This window comes from Podarcis pityusensis (genome assembly GCF_964106645.2).
Source record: "Podarcis pityusensis genome assembly, chromosome: 10".
NCBI classification, from domain to species: Eukaryota; Metazoa; Chordata; class Lepidosauria; order Squamata; family Lacertidae; genus Podarcis; species Podarcis pityusensis.
The window spans coordinates 46858619-46879354 of record NC_138035.1 but is presented as its reverse complement, the minus strand read 5'-3'; the positions used below and the strand labels follow the sequence as shown (position 1 = coordinate 46879354).

Genomic DNA, 20736 nt, shown 5'->3' with positions numbered 1-20736 from the left:
TGCTGCTTCTCTGGAACAGTATCAGGTGAAAAAGGACAAAGGAAAAAGACTGGAAAAGCACAGATAAAAGGCTGGATATGAACAGTGGGTGTGCAAATTTCAGCCCTCCACAAATCAGAAGGAAGAAAAAATAATAAGCACAAAAGAAGGCAACTTATAAAACAAATACAGACCATTTCCCATTAAAATTAAGCACAGAATCTACTTTTATTTGGAAGAACCAAAATGTACCAACATGTGATGAATTAGGACTTGAGCCAATTGCCAGGCTTCAAAGAGCTACTTTATATACACCCAAGGACTTAGGTATTTCCTGGGATTGATTCATTGTTGACATTTTTTCTTGAATCTTGCTATTATCCAAACTTAACGCTATCTAGTTCAAAAGCAGTTTATTCTGTGGTCTAAAGTCTCCTTGAGTGTGCAGAACTCATTTAGCAAGTATATTTGGATCCTGGGTACTGAAGGCTTAACGCCACATTAAACACATACTATTCTATATTTTTGCTGATAGAACTAACTTTGCTACTCCTCTAGCATTAATTTCCCTGAAGTTTAATTTTCTACATATGTTATTGTATTGCTATGAGTTTGGTGAGGGGTAGGCTGTATGCCTGAGCCTCCTTCTAATTCCAGGATTCATTTCCTGGAATATCCAGGCTAGCTTCCTGGTGAGGTCATCGTCTTCTAAGTATGGGCCTTTAAGGTAACAAAGGAAGTGGCTCTGTGCCAGAGAGCAAAAGGGTGCCCTTCCCTCAACTCACTGGTAGTTAGAAAGACAAAGGGCACAGTTGAGAGGGTGCTAGAAGTGGCAGGCTGCAGGCTGGGCAGCTGAGAAAGACAGAACCATACTTGATTCCTGTTTGAATCTAAGTCTGTGACTATGGGATAAGCAAGAACCTCTTGGGGTGTTGGACCCCCTCTATCATAGGCTCAGATTGTATATATGTATAAACCAAAAATCATAAAGACACCACAGTCTCTCATTCCAAAGGAAACCAAACTCTAGGGAACACATGGAATCTCATAGCACTTGGAGAATGGGGTGATGTGCAGCAATGTGTGTATGTCAGAAAAGTTTCCCCAAATTTTCTTAACTTTTTCACAAGTTCTTTTTTTTTTAAAAAAAAAAGCTCCAAAAGTGGCAACTTTATTTTGGCAAATGCCACTTTTCGTCTACCACATGAAAACACAGGAGTGCTAACCACCTGGAAAATACAATTGTGAACATTCTAGTAAATGGTATCATCATCATTATATTTTGCTTATGGTTATTATAGCATGAACTGTTAATGACTTACTCAGCTCCATTTGGAAATCTTGGCTTAACCCACAAAGAAGTGCCATCACAGCTAAAAACTGACCCGTTTCAAGAATCCTGTTAAAGCTATGTCTCTCAGGGTGTATTTTAGCTTACAGTCCCTCGATCTGCGTTAAAGTCCAGATGTAATGATCCATGTGTTTTCAGCTCTTTGCAGGAATTTGTCTTGGATTCAGAAATCCAAAGTGGTTCCTCCGTCAGACAATGCCATAATCCTGCTACTCCCTAGGATTCACCCAAAGAGTTTAGCAGTAAAGCTAACAGAATCTGTGACTAAGGAAAAGGTTTTACAATTCAGCTTATGTACTCAGCAGCTGGACATTTGGCAGCAAAAATTAAAAAAGGTTTCTATACCTCTTTTCTTATTCCAGGCACATATGCAATTTATTTATGCCAATGCACCAAAGTTATGGAGCAACACTGTACAGTTCAGTAGTCTCACAAATGATACTCTGAGCTTGTGAAATGTAACTCCATGAATGTAAATTTAGCTCCCGAATGTTATATCTGTTTGGCTATTTTAATAACCGCTCATTGTTAATTTTAAACATAGCAGCTGCTTTTATTATCTTCTACAGAATTTCGCTTCGGAACTGCATCGAGCCGGCAGTCTAAATTTAATAAGGTTATGAGCAAACAGAGCAATGCATAACGGATAGTCTGCTTTCAAGAACTCAGTAGAAATTGCTGGTTGGCCTGTTAAGAATGTATCACTAAAAATCAAACAGAATACTTAAGTGTAGGATTAAGCATATCCTGTTTAATACCCCAAATTCTTATAGGGGAAATCTATTGCTTTTATCTAAGATAGGCCTGTATTTAAGCAGTGCTGTAAAATGAAGAACAGTAACCTGAGAATGCTGCACTCTGTTTTCCCAGGGTCAGTTTCTTTAGTTCAAAATTGGTCCTGACCACACAGTGAGTTCAGTGCACAGTGCAGCTGGTCTCAAAGACTTGAGCCTGCTGTGGATCTGGAACTTAGGACTTGACAGACTTCAGCCAATAATAATTTAGCCTGTCCACCATAACCAAGTCCCAAACAAAACTGGGGGAAGAGGGAAAGTGACTGGGACAAACTACAGGAAAACTATATTAACAGCTATATCTTAGCCAGCTATAGTGCATCACCTCTTTCCTGCCTTCAAAAATATTTGATGTACATATAATGATTTTCTTTTATCTGTTTGGTTGGCATCCTTCTGTCCTGGGAGACAATGAAAGAGTGTGTGTTCGGGGCGAAGTCAAACCGTTGGAGAGTCATAGTGCCTGCTGTGGCTGTAGAGACTGATATGGGATAGACATGTTTTGTTGCAGCTGGAGTCTCATTATAAATTGGTTTGGTCTTATTATAATTTTAGGGTTGGGGGATAGACAGGAAGTGCAGTCTCTGTGCTGCAGAGAAGGGTTAATAGGACTTTTCTGGGGGTTTTGGTAGTGCTTTTAGGAAAATGCAAAAAGACCTAAAACCAATGCATAAAGAAAATAAAACCCAACATTGGGGCAGAAAACAGGTGTTAGTTGTAAAAGCTTCAATATGAGTAAAACTCACTGGTCCAAGAACTGCCCTGTTCCCTGTGATAGGATGTCTTCACAAGAGCTGAATTTGACACCTGGCTGCAATCATCTTTCAAAATGGGATGAAGTGGGAAGAGTCTCTATTCACCTTGAATTATTTCAAAGCCATATTTCAAAGGCTGAGCTTATTCCGAAAACATTCTTAAATGCATATTAAAACGAAACATGCGTAAGATGCCATATTTCAGAAGAAATAAATAATTCCCTTCAATACCAAACTTTGGTGAATGATCACCTATCACTTTGGAAGACAAAATGCCCCCATCGCCAATAAGAGAGCAACTTAAACCAATTAGACCCTCAGCTGAAATGCCATAAAATGTATTACCAGGGCCAAAACTGCTTTTTAAAAAAAGGCATTGTCTACATCTGACACACTTATAACTGTACACTTCAGGTAAAGAGAAGTTGGGAAAGGCCCATGTGTTTTCCACATTCATATGCAGTGCACAGCAGCAACATGGGATCAAGCTGCAGAAAAGCAGCTCTGACATGACGGTGTCTCGGGGGAATATGTATGAAGACACTGAGAAGGAAAAGAGGAAATGGCTGGTTATAGCCCAAGTCACGCATTTAATGCCCAGGAGGGCCTTCCTATTACTGGGAATCATTCTGAGATACCTAGGATGAAATTTAGCCCCAAGGGCCATTTTTCTTTCTTTTTTCAATTTTTTATTTGCAAGTGTAACAAAAATAGGGCATTGCCAGCTGAGATTAGCAATGAGACTATCCCATCGATTCTAATTTAAGCAGATGGATTGATATAAGCAGTCTACCCTGTTCTAGAGTCACTGGAAGATGATGTCAAAGCCAGCACTTTGAATTGGGAATGGAAACTTATTATCAGTCAGTGCATCCAGACCAGGATCAGTATAGTATGCTCAAACTGTTTTGTCCTGGTGAGCAACCTTGGTTGCCAAATTCTGTACCAGCTGAATTTTCCAAACCGTCTTCAGAGCAGACCTCATGTATAACGCATTGCCGTAGTTTAACGTAGAAGTTAGCACAGTATAGACAACAGAAGTTAGGCTTTTCCTGTCCAGATAGGGGTACAGTTGGGTCACTAGCCGAAGCTGGTAGAAATTCAGGTGGATGGGAAAGTAAAAGGATGTATTTATTTTACCTGCCCCACTTCCTGAACCTCCCTCTCCCATTTTCTGAATCCTGAACAGCACAACAAGGCTCTTGTTTTAGGCTGGCTTATGTATTGTATGATGTATTGTATCTTAAAAAGTAGAGACATCACCTTACCAACAAAGATCCGTATATTAAAAGCTATGGTTTTCCCAGTAGTGATGTATGGAAGTGAAAGCTGGACCATAAAGAAGGCTGATCGCCGAAGAATTGATGCTTTTGAATTATGGTGCTGGAGGAGACTCTTGAGAGTCCCATGGACTGCAAGAAGATCAAACCTCTCCATTCTTAAGGAAATCAGCCCTGAGAGCTCACTGGAAGGACAGATCATGAAGCTGAGGCTCCAATACTTTGGCCACATGAGAAGAGAAGACTCCCTGGAAAAGACCCTGATGTTGGGAAAGATTGAGGGCACAAGGAGAAGGGAATGACAGAGGACAAGATGGTTGGATAGCATGAGTTTGACTAAACTGCGGGAGGCAGTGGAAGACAGAAGTGCCTGGAGTGCTCTGGTCCATGGGGTCACGAAGAGTCGGACACGACTAAACGACTAAACAACAACAACATGTATTGAACAGAAGCCATCCTGTCAGGGGTTGGTAATATACAGCAACATTTTGTTGTGAGTTCTCACTTGTTATCTACCATTTGCAGATTTTCCCAATGATGTTTTCTTTAAGAGCTAAGACTGCTTCCTGCTCTACTGTGTTAAACAGTTAAAATTCTAGCAGCTCACATTTTGTCAACATCTTTACTTGCAAATGAGCTGTATAATTTGAAGATGAATCTTATCACTGGTGTAGAATCCATGTAGATGCCAGACAGTTCAATTAGATAATAGATTTTCTGTACAGCCAAACTAATATCGAACTTATCATGTAAATGGGAGTACCAAGTTCTGCAGTATTTGAAAAGCTCCCAGAACCCAGGTAGCAGGTATGTGCATCAGCTCTGTATGTACTCCAGATAACAAGGTGAATTGGTGCAGTTTAGGTCATGATCTCATGTTCATCAGTCAGATCAGGCCATTAGCAAGGCATCTTGAGGTAACCAGGGACCCCCCATGCTACTGGGTTGCTCTGTGGCCTCATTTTTCCAGAAGTTAAATGCATGATCTTCCCATCCCTCCTCCTGACAACTTTTCTTTTCTGAGGTAAAAAACATAGGCTGACTCATGAATTCCCAGAGCTTGACAGAAGAGGAGGTGGAGAACTTTCATTTTGACAGGCAGGTTTACCTCTTTATCTTAGGGAATTATTTTTTCAAAATAGCTCCAATCACAGTGACACTGCTGTGAAAGCAGGGTGTAAGCAGCGGATTTAAACTACTGGGGTGGTCCACTTGTTTTCCTAACAAACAATTGAAAATCATATTCTCTCTTTTCTTCTGCATGAGGAAGGGAGGGGGAAAAGAAAAAATCCCAACTGTTCTGGTTTTCAAAAAACTAAGATAAAATCACCTAGTACAATAGCCCCTAGGCATACATGCCTAATTCTCACACCGATTTTCACCTCCCACAAACAACAACAATTTCTATTTACGAAATACTAAACTTTCTCTTTGAGGGAGAACTGCTATGCCCATTTTCCTGCTATTTGGAAAACTTCATCCATTCATAAGGGTTGGTCATGTCTGTGATATGCAATCCACTCTGACAAGAAATTAGAAACTTACCAAAAAAACCCAACATTTTAAATCTTCCCTGAATGATCCATCCTGAAATTTTGCTACCTGAATGCACTCAGGATTCTTTGGCTGCAAATTTCATCCACTTATGTGACAAGAGGGGGAAATACAATTATTTTCAGATCCCTTATTCTAGTCAATGGGGTGAAAGAGAGTGTTGGATTTAAAAAAACAGATTCAGACACAAATAAAAATTGAATCAGAATGTCAAAGAGCAGATTCAAAACAGAATGGGCTGCCTCCAAATGCTACAGCTACAAGGCGAAACTTGTGGTAGTTGCATATACCACCTGTTTTTTTGCATCATTTGATAACTTACTGAAGGACTGATTCACTTCATACACTCTCTAATCTTGTTCTCGCTGCTGTTTCTGAGACTCTAGGAAATATAATTAGAGTGCCCTTTGGGAATGTCTGTGTGTGAGAGAGAGACTGTGCATGCACAAACTGTTTATTGAAAAGAGCAAGTGTAAGAAAATAGGCTTTGATTTGGACTCATTGCAACTAGTTTGTTGACCATTCACACACACAAAACTGCAATCTAGGTTCAGGGTCTTTGAAATGTCTGTCTTGTAAAGTTTCCTATTGACCAAATAAGCTTAGGAAGCTGCCATTGACCTGCATTCAATAAGGAACAAAGTGCAGACAGTATAGCCCAGGAGGTTTGTTGCCACAGCAACGTGTCTCAGAAGTCAATGACCTTTTGCATGAGAAGGTGTTTTTAATAGGAAGGTACTAAATTAATATAGCCCACAAGTAACAAATATCACACTGAGACCACAAATTACTTCAGGGGAAAACTGCAAGGTATGAATAAAAAAAGATAGTAGAAACAAAGGTTTATCAGTTGTATGAAGCAATAGTGTTTATCCAGCCATGGCCATCTGACTATCCACTGAGGCAAAAAATAAAATAAAATACTTCCACTGACTGTGAGGCAAGCTGCCCTTTGTGGCCTAGGAAGCTGCAAAGAAAAATATTGTTCCGTTGCAATCATGTTTCTTATTGCACCTGTATTATTAGTCCACACTAGGCTTTAATCATGCTGCTTTTAATTCAGATTCAGATTTGGATCCTGAGAAGAGTGAATGGAATTCTGCTCACACAATGAGACTTTCTTAGCTCTTCAGCTACCACTCATGAGAGTTGAGGAACCCTCTATAATGACATTGGTGGCTGCAGAGAGGGGAAGAAATAATAAGAATTCAGGGAGGCTGCTTTGCTCGAGTAAAAATGCTTTTCTGTTGGTGCAATACACCTGTGGATTCAAGCTGTGGATTTGAATTTATAGCCCAACTGACTCAATAGATTCAGAGCACTTGGCAGCATTTTAATGCTAACAAAAGCAAAATATTGTATTTTAATGTATTTAACATATTTAAAACATTAGAGCTAGTAAATCAGCTAACAAAAACTTGCATATTGCTTCTAAATGATACTGCTGCACATTACAGTTTTAATTGATACATGTTATGGCTTTAATATGTATTTACTTGAGCTCTGTAAGATAGATACAGATCTTTATTTCACTCCATTTATCATAAAAAATGTACCGTGGTGAACTGTGACTAATAAAACGATTTCCATTTCACACACTGAGGGGTAAAATTGAATACCACTAATATAATGGATATCCACTAAGAATGTTACGTGAAATGCTCCTCAGGCTTTGGTATACCAGCAACACAAATACATTTTCTTAACTGTGAAGCAGTCACCAATAAAACCTTCCTGTGTGATCTTTTTCCATACTTGGCAGCACCAATGTGGCAGTAATTATGTTCACTCATTTTCCTGACATATAAATGGAATGTGCAGAGCAGGAAGAGGAAGGCATCAGCTGGTCCGAGACCCCAGAAGAAGCCCTTCTCATACTCTGCGGAATGAGCAAATGGCAGTCCCCGCCCCAGATGTCCCTGAACTACAACTCCCATCACCCCCAACTACTGGCCATCCTGGCTAGGAATGATGGGAGTTGTAGTCCAACAACATCCGGAGACCCAAGGCTGAGAAAGGCTGATGTATATATGCTATGGGAGTTAAAGATTATGATCAAACATAATTGAGGAGTGTCAGGGCTAGGTAGATATCTCAGCTGAGTCAGGAGCTGGGAACCAGAATCCATGGGACGAACCAGAGGTCAGGATCAACAACTAAGCCAAAACCAAATGAAAACACGAGCAAGCCTGAAATCATGACCCAAAGGCAAGTTGGGATCAAATGGCAACTTGAAGACATGACTGAAGAACAAACCAGGAGACAGAATCAATGAACGAGACAGAACATGGCAGAATCAGCAGAGAGATAGGTAAAAAAAGTCCCAAAGTAACGCCTAACCAAAAGCATATTCAGTATACAGTGGTAGCTCGGGTTACATACGCTTCAGGTTACATATGCTTCAGGTTACAGACTCCGCTAACCCAGAAATATTACCTCAGGTTAAGAACTTTGCTTCAGGATGAGAACAGAAATCGTGCAGTGGCGGTGCAGCAGCAGCAGGAGGCCCCATTAGCTAAAGTGGTGCTTCAGGTTAAGAACAGTTTCAGGTTAAGAACGGACCTCCAGAACGAATTAAGTTCTTAACCCGAGGTACCACTCTACTGTGTAAAGCCACCCTGCGGATGTAGTCTTGTCAATGCAGCTAGGGACCCTCCTTTATACATGGTCCCCATATGCAGAGTTTTTATGAGTGCGGATGCGCGCGCACACACACGGTCTGTTCAAAGCCTATTCAACACATGCAGGTGAGGGCAGAATTCAAATTCTCTCTCCTTCATGCTGCCCCCACCTGCCCCACCCAAGGCCCATTTACTCACCCTCCATGTGCTTTGTGCAAATGTGTTCTAGCAACATTTGTTGCTACGCTAAGCACTATGACTTGGGTCTGTAAAAAAAAAAGGGGCATTTATACCCCTGAAAAATTATTGACAGCAGTCAGCATTGTCAGTCTACTTGCTAAGCACAAATGCATATCCTGCTTTTCCTTGTCAGTGCAATCAAACACCTCTGTGAGTACAGTAATTGGGGGGAAAGCACACCGTACTGCAATAAAGAAGAACAAACTGCAAGCAAGTATTGCTATGAAGACATTTTCACGCTTTTCTCTTCCACAGGAGTCACCGTTTTAATGGAAAGACACTTTAAGATGAAATCTAAAGAGTTTGTGTTACAAACTACGTACAGTGGTACCTCGGGTTACATACGCTTCAGGTTACAGACTCCGCTAACCCAGAAATATTGCTTCAGGTTAAGAACTTTGCTTCAGGATGAGAACAGAAATTGTGCTCCGGCAGTGCGGCAGCAGCAGGAGGCCCCATTAGCTAAAGTGGTGCTTCAGGTTAAGAACAGTTTCAGGTTAAGTACGGACCTCCGGAATGAATTAAGTACTTAACCTGAGGTACCACTGTACACACATGCATAATAGGGTACAGACAGGTGAATTCTCCTTGCTTGGGCTTAATCTAGCAACAGCAGTATGAAACAATGGTGGAGGGATCTGGGAGTTGCATCTGGCGGGAATGGAACAAGGATATTCAACCCTCAGTCCAAGAGAGGCTTCCTCAGTTCCTTGCTTCAGTTTATTCCTGAATATTATACCTGCCCCTGCCCCACAATGGTTAGCAGCAGCAACTTTGATTAGGTTTATTGAAGGAAATTTTGTAGGACACAGTCCCTCCCTTCAGCTTAAGCTGGTTTATAAATCATGCACACACACTATTCAAGGACCCTCAGATCTCAAGGAAGGTTTTGGGATGTGTTGGCAATATACAAGACCACCCCCCCCAACTATTTTTATGAAATGAAAGAGGAAATCTCCTACTGGCAAAAACCCTTTCCTGCTCTGGTAGAATAATTTTTCTCTGAACGCTGACAGTTATAGATAATAACCCGAAATACAAGCAATGAAGGCACCCTAAGTGCAGGACTGCTGAAGTCACCAACTGTAGACATCAGAGTTGTTCTTACAGAGGCAGGTTTGCAACCCATATTTCTGTTTCAGAAATTGAGGCAATCCAGAAAGGAGCAAAAGAATAGCATCATTTTCTTCATTCAAATATAAAAGCCTCCATTATCTGCTAATTAATATCCACAAAAATGAAAAAAACTGCCCTGAACATCTACGGTGGGGTGTGTGTGTGTGTGTGTGTGTGTGTGTGTGTGTGAGAGAGAGAGAGAGAGAGAGAAGTTTTTTAATTATAAAGGAGATTAATAAGTGAGATAAATTGTCAGATAACAACTGTTATATAGCTGTGTGATTATAAGAAAAGGTGAGGTGCTTTAGCTTTTTATGACTTATTTCACTGAAAAATGGGAACATTTGTAGCACAGCTGATCTTTTCAGTGGCTCTGATTTGCTGAAAATAATTTAGCTGACACAAAATGTAGCCTTATGTAGCTCTTCTATCTCCACCGTGCAGGAAAATTACAGAAAAATAGGCATTCTGTCTTAAAATGTGCCTCTACAGAGTTTCCAATGACTTCCCACTTTGGCCATGCAGCCTGCAGACATATGTGGTTGTAACCACAATTTAAGCCCACAGAAGGCATTATCTATTCCCATATGAAGAGAATGAAGAAAATTAAAGTGGATTCAAATCACATAAATAAAATAATTTTGACTACTATAATGGCTTGTTTGTATTATCTATCCTCTGATTTCTCTACTGTGAAATCCAAATGATAATGAAGACCGGGGGGAGGGATATTTGTTACTAACCTTTATGTTTCTTATTGACTTCTTCCACTATCACTGTTTCAAGAAGTGCTGACCCGTTGATGATTGGGATGGGGCAGAAATGTGATATGCTCCCAACCAAAGAACATATGTTGTCCAAATTAATAATTCCAGTTTATGCCATTTTTTGCTAGCATTGATACAACTGCAGTTGTTAACACACTTTCTAGGGATAAAGAACTCAAATAGGATTTGCTTCTGAGTATACATGCCTAGGACTGCACACCTTTCAAAACGATTTTCTGCCTCAATTTGTCTAAAATGACTCCATGGAGGAAAGCATGCAAGAAAGTAAATCATGAAGTAAATCATGGCAAACAGCTTTTTTCACCATCAGATTCTCATCATGCAATATTTATTCTCTCATTTTTTCCAGTATCATATCTAAAGTATGAAATACATACAATTCAAAGCTTAAAGGTAAAGGTACCCCTGACTGTTAGGTCCAGTCATGGATGACTCTGGGGTTGCGCGCTCATCTCACTTTACTGGCCGAGGGAGCAGACGTTTGTCCGCAGACAGTTTTTCCGGGTCATGTGGCCAGCATGACTAAGCCGCTTCTGGCGAACCAGAGCAACACATGGAAACGCCATTTACCTTCCCACTGGAGCGGTACCTATTTATCTACTTGCACTTTGATGTGCTTTTGAACTGCTAGGTGGGCAGGAGCTGGGACCAAACAACGGGAGCTCACCCCAGTGCGGGGCTTCAAACCACCGACCTTCTGATTGACAAGCCCTAGGCTCTGTGCTTTAGACCACAGCTAAATCCTAGATCATGCAACAGTAGAACCTGGGGACTAAAGTATGTACATGAATTGAAGCATTGGTCTTTTATTATTCAAGGGCTTCCTCAATAAGTCTATAAAGAGATAAAGAACCAGTTCATAGGTGGGGAGGGAGAAGATTCTAGGCTCTTACAGCCATTTCTGGATTTCAGCATCTGCAACATGGCCACTTCTGAGGGGAAACGTTTTAGTTCTCTTTGCTCTCTTGCTTCTACAAGCAGACACTGGATTAATGTATATATGTTCAGGACTGGAATGTAAATTTGGCCTGTTTCAATAAAGTGCAATCGAAGTCTGTTTAAAATATTACAACAACCACCTTCATTTTTCAATATGCAAATGCCTATTTCAGAATGCCCATGGGTATCCTTAATTTGGCAAGGACATAATTTATATTGTAGCTTGCTCTATTACAGCGGAATCTTTACATACAACACCAACACCCACCCACACACCACCCTTAAATTCAAGCCTTTGGGAGCTTCAGCTTGCACCTGCCATCTATGAAGCCACATGCAACATGAAACAAAGGTTAATGAATCCTTAAACAGACAATTGCAATGCCTCCAATAAGTTGTTTTCACAAACCTTTTATTTATATGTTATTAGTGAAATGCAAGGTACATGACAGGGATCCCCAGCTGCCACTCAGTTACTCTGCCACACAGAACTCTCTTCGAGCCAGTTGAGGTTTGTAAGAAGTGTTCTAGAAACTAGGAAACTCACTACCAGGAATTTTAACATTCATTGGTCTAATAATGAATATTTCCTTACTTCCTCTTCGTTTTTCTTAAAACATTGATTACAGACAATCTTTTGCATTATACAAGTCTACAAGCATTCCCCCCCCCCCCAATACTACTTGTTAACTGGAAGATCCAACTTATGAATATTAATTTTCTCCACTTCTACTTCATTTAGGGATAAATTACAGAACCTCCATTTGAGGAATAACTCTCATTTAAATCAACGTGACACAAAAAAGGTCAGTCCCAGAGTTCTCAACCTTAATTCTAATGAATCCCGGGGAATAAAGACCTCCAATATTCTGATTCTACACAGGAGTAAGCGGGGCACTCTTCAATATTCTGTTTCCTCTCCAGGAAGGAAATCAGGTTTCCACAGAGCACAAGTGCTCCTCATCCTATAAATGATACCTTCATCTTAGTGGTCAGAAAGTTCATGATACCTAGCTAATGGCTGGAGCTCTCAGGGCTTAGGATTCTGAAACAGTGAGTGGAGGGGCAGGAGGAATTCTAAAAGCTGCAGAGCAGTCAAAAATCATATTTAAAGAAGATATCAAAACCCAAGTTTTGTAAACATCTAATATGGTATCCAATGTAATTTATCAGTTCACTCCTTTGCTGGTATCCGTAAGGACAGAAGCTACATATTATCCAGTCATTTTTGGTTAGATGATTAATGCTAATGCATATGGAAATATGACAAGTTTATTTTCATTAAAGGGTCTCACTCCTTTTAATTAATTTATGTATTCAAGGGGTTTACAAGGCCTTGAGATTAGCAATTGAGATGTAAAATTGTTCTTTTCTTGAGAATTATTTATTCTGGAAGAGCAAAGATGTGTACACGTACAAACACATGGATATGAGAATGCTAAGAAACTCAAAATTCAAAACGCAAAGAGAACTTTTATCAATTCTGTATATGAGAAATTAAGTGTACACAACATGATTACATTCTGTCTTATAAAACCCATAAAACTCTTTCTCATCACAAAGCATTTAGCTTCTTCATGACACTGTGAATTATTTAAATCATTATTAAGGCTGCATCTGAAAGTAATATGCAACATTCCCTGTAGCAGCTCCACCGTGCAGATTGCTATGTGCAAAATTCTTAGATCATTTCTTTATGAAAAATATTTTAAAGGTTCACAGTTACTTGTTTTATAGTTTTAATTTAAACAGAAATGAAGGTAATATTTTGCTGTGTGTCTCAGAATGCAAGTTCTTAAGGCCTTGGGCAAATGCTAACTACAATTTTGGGTTTCCTTTTAAATCATATAAGAAAATATATTGAAAAAGCTTGGTTTAATGTATTATTAGCTAGTCCTACACATGCAAGAACTGTCCATTAGAGTACAATGCATATGCTGTGTCTGAACCAATATTAAAATTAATTGACTTCTAACCATTTTAGTTGTGTCATTTACATTGAATTTTCCATACTACACCATGAAAGGTGAATTTTGGAATTCACTATACTGCTTGTATCTCATTGTTATGTTTGTTTGCACATCTCCTTGATAGTTCCTCTCTACAATTGGATTTTATGTATTTCTGTCATTATAAGGAGGTTTCTATAGTATACAGTCACAAAGTCTTTCTATAGAATTCCTCCTGCCCTACATTTACATTACAATTGTCATGGACAATGGTACTGTGTACTTGTCATGGTCTGGCTGGATGCAGACGAGTGGTGGGAGGCACCAGCTGAGGAACCCCCAAAGGAAGAAGGCTCAGAGCCAAGGGATTGGTGGTGGGATGATGATGAGTGGTCATAGGGTGAAGAGGGAGCAGATGGGAGGAGGAGGTGTCAGAAGCTGAAGAGATAACAGGATTTAGTGAGCAGGAAGTCTGTAGCAGGGGGCAGTCCAGAATCAGAGGCAGAAGCAGAGGCTGGAGAAGTCTCTGGTTGCACATCAGGGGAGGGATGCGGCTTCACATGTTGCTGCAGCTGCACCAAAGGGCACCGACCTGGGAACAGCTGCCTGGATGCTATAACATGTGTGCACATGTGTATTTGGAGCCCCATCTACTGGAAATTCTTGCTTTGACAACAAAGAATTAACTACTTGCTATTTGCATTTGATGGTCAGGGGTGTACAGGACAGCATGGCTGTGGTAGTGGGCTGGCTGCTCAGCTCTTCAGTCAGGTCTGCTTATTTCTTATTAATTCAGGCTGTGCCTGGGGGGTTCTTGCCTGCCTCATAGCAGTTGTTAACAACTTCTTGGTGGTTAAGGCGCTGGGCTGGATCCTTAGTCAATTGGGTACCCCACTAAAGGGGTCCAGGAGGTGGTGTCTCTGTCTGGAAGTCTACATAGGAGCTGATGAGCCACCAAATGGCAATCCTGATAGGATTGTCCTGATTTCATATATGTCATAGAGTGACCCTTAATCCAGGGTCAACCCAGCAGATGGACTAGTTGATTCTGCATACCTAACGCCTTTGCCCAAGCCTACTTTGTTCAATCTGTAATGGAAAAGAGTGGCCTATTTTAACCCAATATTGATGTCCTGTGTCTTTTTTTTTTGCCTGTCCCGTGCCTCGGCTCGCAAGTATCCTTGCAGTCATGATTTAGACTAAATCACTCCTCTGTAGTGTTAAAGATCAACAGCATTCTTGATAGCTCTATGTAAGCTAGGTCATACTCGCAGAAGTGCATGGTCAGCACATCATTGTGGTGTTGCTGCTTGTTTACTGTAAATGCAGTCTACCTAATTCCTGATTTGACATTCAGAGGATGATGAATAATTCAAGCCTAGTTGATGTATCTAAGCTACTTGCCTTTTCAATCACTTCATAGCACAGATCAACATGTAGTTCTTTGACTGTGTTGAGCTCAGTTTTTCATTTTCATTTCATTTATTAGACTTACTAGTCGCTCATCACCCAAGGGTCTCCAAGCGACTTACAACGAAAAAGAGGAAAAGGTATACAATACATATCAGTTGGCACCCATCGGCTCATTGTCAATTTTATAACAAGATATCCCCTTGTATTAAATGGCCACATGAACCGAATACATCTTTGGAACACCGTGTGTTTGAATCTTCACCCTCCTTTACTCATTTGTGTTTGAGATATGCAACTCTAGCTCTAAAGGGACGAGCAGCAAAAAGGTATAGGACCACACTATGCAAAAACAAAAAACAAAACACAACAACCTAACAAATAAAACATGCAGAAGATCTCCTCTAGTTGAAAGCAGTGTTGATAACAGGTAGGAGAAATCCTTTGTCCAAGACCTTGGAGTAGACCAGGGGTGGTGAACCAAAAGTCCAATTACATCTGGAGGACTCCAACTCCCATCAGTCCCAGTAAGCAAGGCCAGTGGTCAGGGATGATAGGAATGACTCTCAGGTTCCCCACCCCTAGATCAGATGGTATAGCAGCTTCTATAGTGCTGAGGAAATGTTGGGACTTAGTAGGACCAAGGAAGTCTGCCTTCCATTATTGCAAATTATTAAACATCTGTTTATACTTATGTGTGTACTTGTGTGTGACCTTGCCTTATCCCATGGCCATGGGCAAATTCTGCAATATTAAAAACCATTTGTAAGTATTTACTTCTCTCTGAAATAAGGAAAGCTAGAATATTAGCAGATGAAAATCTGAGCTGCTTGAGAGTTTATGCTTCAAATAAACATATTCCAACATGGTGCCCTCGAGGTGTTGAACTACAACTCTCATCACCCCTGTCCATTAGCCATGCTGGCTGAGACTAATGAGAGCTAATGTTCAGCAACATCTAGTGGCACCACATTTTGGAAGACGGTATTAAAGTATCACAAGATTATGAGACACACAGGAAAAATCCTCAAAGTGAGTACCTTAGCCTTAAAAGGCAAAGGTAAAGGTACCCCTGCCCGTACGGGCCACTCATGACCGACTCTAGGGTTGTGCGCCCATCTCACTTAAGAGGCCGGGGGCCACCGCTGTCCGGAGACACGTCCGGGTCACGTGGCCAGCGTGACGAAGCTGCTCTGGTGAGCCGGCACCAGCGCAGCACACGGAAACACCGTTTACCTTCCCGCTATAAAGCAGTACCTATTTATCTACTTGCACTTAGGGGTGCTTTCGAACTGCTAGGTGGGCAGGAGCTGGGACCGAAAGATGGGAGCTCACCCCACCACGGGGATTCGAACCGCCGACCATGCGATCGGCAAGCCCTAGGCGCTGAGGTTTTACCCACAGCGCCACCCGCGTCCCATAACCTTAGCCTTATATATCCAATAAATAAAAGCTGAAATCTCTGTTTCACTTGAGTTGCTTCCAGGCACTGTGTTTACTGTCCTTTAAGTGCAGCCCAGACTCTCCCCATCCTCTTTTTCACTAGACTAGGACTCTCACGGCAAACCTGTGTCTGAAGCTGTATACAACCCTGTTAAACCTGTTACATTACTAGCTCTTTTGTGGAGTCTGAAAAAAGGTTCAACAGGATGCACACTAGCAGAAATACAAAAGAACTAAACAATAGTTTCTTTTAGGAGCTTGAAAAGGTCACTGCAACCTTCAAACGAAATACAAATCACTTATCTGTATGCCATGGTTCAGACTTTCAACTATATATGAAATGATCTGATGTTTCATTTCACTTTGTTTTAAAAGGGGAACATCTGTGTTTCTCTCTGAGTTAAATTTTATTGTATTAGAAGACAAAGCTGTTTTCTGGTTATAGCTAGTGATTAATCTTGATCAACTGTCACACTTTATTTAACTTTAATTCTGTGAAAAGGTTTTCTGTACAATGTAAGATGAGAATTGACATTTAAATGTTCAGATTTGTTCAGATTACCATCTCATCCTATTAAAAAAACACACCACTTTCTCGATTTTCCACTTCATACATTTGATGAAGTAGGCTGTTGCCTATAAGAGCTCATTGCACAATAAAATAAGTTTGCCTCCAAGATACCAAATCATCATGAATATTCTTGCTGCTATAGACTACTAGAATTTTTCTGTATCTTTTAGAGTATTAAATTAAAAAATATATATTGATGAGGCTGTTTCCAAAGGTATATGGAATATATTAATATTATTCCGTAACAATTTATTGTTCTTTCTTTAGGGTCACTCATCCACAAGCAATATCATATTAATATGGAGCGCATTAGAGTCGCTCAGTGTTTAGTGCATATGACAATTCTGCCCATGTAGAATGTTAAGTAGATGAGCAATATTTATAGAAATTACATGGGCCACCTGGTAGGGACTACTCTCAGGAGCATATGCACAATGCTAAAGTTCAGAGCTAATAAAATGATTAATTCAGAAAGACAGTTAAAGGTCTTGTCTACACCAGTAATACCAGCCAGGCATAAAGGCCAAGTATGAACACACAAGAGGCGGGAAAATATCTTAACATTTTTGGACGCCACAATGTGGGCTGTGTGAGAGAGAAATAATGCTGGGTCAGAAAATAATAAAGACCACTAGATCATTATAATAGGTGGCTTCATTCCTCCAGCAGGTAGCAAGTCTACTCTAAACATATGATTTGATGAAAAGCAAAATCTCCCTAGCCACTTCCTGAAGAGGACAGTGAGGTGAGCAAAGCAAACGTTGGCCCAAAGGTAAAATGGCATTGAATGTTATATGCTGAAATTTCCATAGTAATAAATGCGATAACTAGAACCGGGCAATCAGCACCAAGAATTTAAGTCAATCAGTCAATATGTGCTGAAGAAGTAAGTGCTATACTGAAATCAACACAGATGTATTCAAATCAACAGGCCTTAGTTTCATGTAGTAAGCGTGTTTTAAGATCAAGGTGCAACTCGATCGGAGAATGCATCTCCATGCACATCTGCACTTCCAGAAGTTCCTCAAAAACCACAGGTTATTTGAGAAGGAACACTTTTATATTAACTCAGACTGCTGGCAATCATAAGCAATGAGGAGAAAATGCAGGCGTAAAAACAGTATCATTCTGACACAGTAGACTTTTCAGCACAGAATCACAGAGACATGGATTCTATAAGCCCCAAAGTGGCTCGCATGTTACCATTCTAAAATGCTTTTGTTTTGTGTGTGCGTATACACACACACACACACACACACACCTGCAACCATGTTCTCATTAAACAGCAGAAAAGCCACCTTCAAATATGACACCCTTTCAGATAAATTAAAGACTGGCATTAAAACGAATAAAGCCACCATGAACCATTGCTCTGGAAAGGAATGGACATTTCCTTTTATTCATGTCTGAACAGAGGAGAGGTGCAGAGAGCTTTTCTCTGTGAGCAAGTACAGAGGTGGTTGCTTTTATTTATACTTAGGGTAGGAGGCACACCCTTTCTCTTTTACATGGGATATCCAATTTGTGTTATGCCAGGCCCCCACAGCTGCAGTTTTGTGTTTTGTCACACCCCCACAGCCACCACTTTCTGACTAACATGGAAGGCACTTTCTCAAAATTCCAAATGTGCTCATTGGCCCAGAAAAGGATGGTGACCCCTGATATGGGTAAATATACAACTTCAGAACTCAACATTTTGTCATTGAGAAGTAATAAATAATATTATCATGACAATTTCATTTTCCCCTCTATTCACTTGCCTACGATGCAAATTGGATCTGCATAGTACCAATTTATACATAGTTTGTTACACCGTCAGCGTGTCATCAACAACTGAAACCTGTCAAGAGATGATTACTGACAATAGCCATAACATTTTGGAACTTGGGACGTTAAGTGGTAGCTTTGAAGCATATACATATCATGTTTTCTCAGCTTGGTTTATCTCCTCTCACATTTGACACTTACAAATAAATGCTTTCAGGCACAAACCCTAGGATTGCCTTGCCTTCCTCTGCATACATGCATTTGGAATCCCTGGCTAATCTCAGCAGCAAACACACACGCAAGCAATCATCACACGTTGAGTTGCATATTATTTCCTATATGGAAGTTTTTTTCCATACAGAAAGAAGAACCTGCTATATATGAAGCAGCTAAACATGGTCAGTTCTTGTCCTTGCTCATATATGAACTATATTATCTAGAGTTCTTACCACCAGCATTATTAAACCATGAAAGTCAATGTGTCTAGAGCACTGCTCCCCAAGCTCACCCCCTCAATGATTTCCCTGCCTGTTTTAGCAACTGTTGAGATGCTGTGATAGATGTTGCCTAGTTTTAAATTGATGGTGGTGGTGCCAACATTTAGCTTCAACTTTCTGTGCAACTTAGGGTAGACTGCCATCAGACTTGGAGTCTAAGAGATTGATCTCTTACTACCTCTTTGTGACAGTGTCTATCTCTGAATGAACTACCCCTATAAGTGCACCTGGCATAAACACTGGTCTCATTTTTGGGAGGCAGCTGAAGATACACCATTCTACAAAGGCATTTGGAAGGAGTAAATCTTGGTTGTGTTAATTTGAAAAATAACCGTTAGTTTATTGATATCCTGTCTCCTGACTTCCCTTGAGTGTGTTGGCAACACTTTCCAAGTATTTTATCTCTGCAATGTTTGACCCACTTAATCCTTCCTTTCCTGCTTTCTATGATATTATTTTCCACACCCCATTACTTTGTACTGTTTACATTATTATTTACACATCCAAAGAAATTTTCTCATTCAATATGGTAACTCCTGTGATGGTAATTAACACCAGAGCATTTAATTTTGAAGTTGACATTTGGTGTGAAAGCATTACAGAAAGTTAGATTCACTTCACTATGCTTATATTATACAAAGACAATTAACGCAAGTAGTTAAAAACAACTCATCTGTTTGTGACCTTTAAGCACAAATTACAATTTCTTTTTTTTTAAGCTGCAGCAGAAGGAAAAGAAAAAATACCTAGCACTTAATGCTGATGTGCAAAAATCCACCAGCCCTGCAACTTCTGAATAAAAATTCTGTGGGCTATAATAAGAAAACAAGACTCTGGTCCATTTTCTCCTTCAACTAGATTAAAGCCATCCATCATTTCTCCATGGCATCAACATCATAAACGCTTAAGTCACTGAAGTAAGAGACATGCCAATGATATTCCTTCTTATTTCTAAAACATTTACCTCAATATTCTCCATGAACAAAGTAAATAAATAAATAAAAATGCAGTAAAGCAAGCAACAATTAAGCAGTTTAACCTTGTTAATTCCTTGTTAATTCACCGTCTTTGGTTTCTTTCTGTCTGTTTTCCAAATGAGCAGAACAAAAATTAGATCAAGAGATTCAACAACTGTCAACATGTCTAAAAGAAAGTCAGATGGTGGGGTCCAAATAAGTAGTAGTAGTAGTAGTAGTAGTAGTAGTAGTTGTTACCAGGTCTGAACGTTCCACCAACTTTGACTTTTAAACTTCTTTCCAGTAAGTAATGTGAGATGTTATAATCAACAGGTCGTTTTGGGTCTTCATTGTTGTAGACAAGTGAAATGCCATCTATCATGACTTTGTTTTCCACTCTATTGAGCTAGTTTGTGTCGTAGTGTGACTCCCATATGCTGACAATATTTGGGTTTCTGAGGATACATAGCATCACAATATTTTTATGTTGAAAACAGCCATTCTTCAAAGAAATCCCTTGATAAGGGATTCACCAAGGTGGTGTGTTTTCAAAGCCTTGGATATGTTGCTCACACTGGGATGTTCTTAAAGGACAAAGGCTTGGTCAAGTTCAAAAGTGCCATGGTCAAATGGAAATGGATGCCCAATCTGGGGAAAGAATCAGATTGCTTTTTCAATTGCAAATTTTAATCACAGTCTGAATGTGAAGAAAAGGGGAGTGTGCAA

The 20736-nt window shown here is 40.1% G+C and overlaps 1 protein-coding gene across 19 annotated transcripts in view; it reads right to left on the bottom strand.

Annotated features, from left to right (window-relative positions):
- Nucleotides 1-20736, bottom strand: part of GRIP1 (glutamate receptor interacting protein 1) — a 332684-nt gene that overhangs the window by 111876 nt on the left and 200072 nt on the right. Inside the window, exon 1 of one of the 19 annotated variants that reach the window (XM_081022305.1) lies at nt 1302-1326. The exons of the other annotated variants lie outside the window; for them this stretch is intronic. Within the exon in view, the coding sequence (XP_080878431.1) occupies nt 1302-1311 (10 nt within the window). The 5' untranslated portion in view covers nt 1312-1326. Of the gene's footprint in view, nt 1-1301; nt 1327-20736 lie in introns of those variants that run through there. 19 annotated transcript variants of the gene reach the window in all.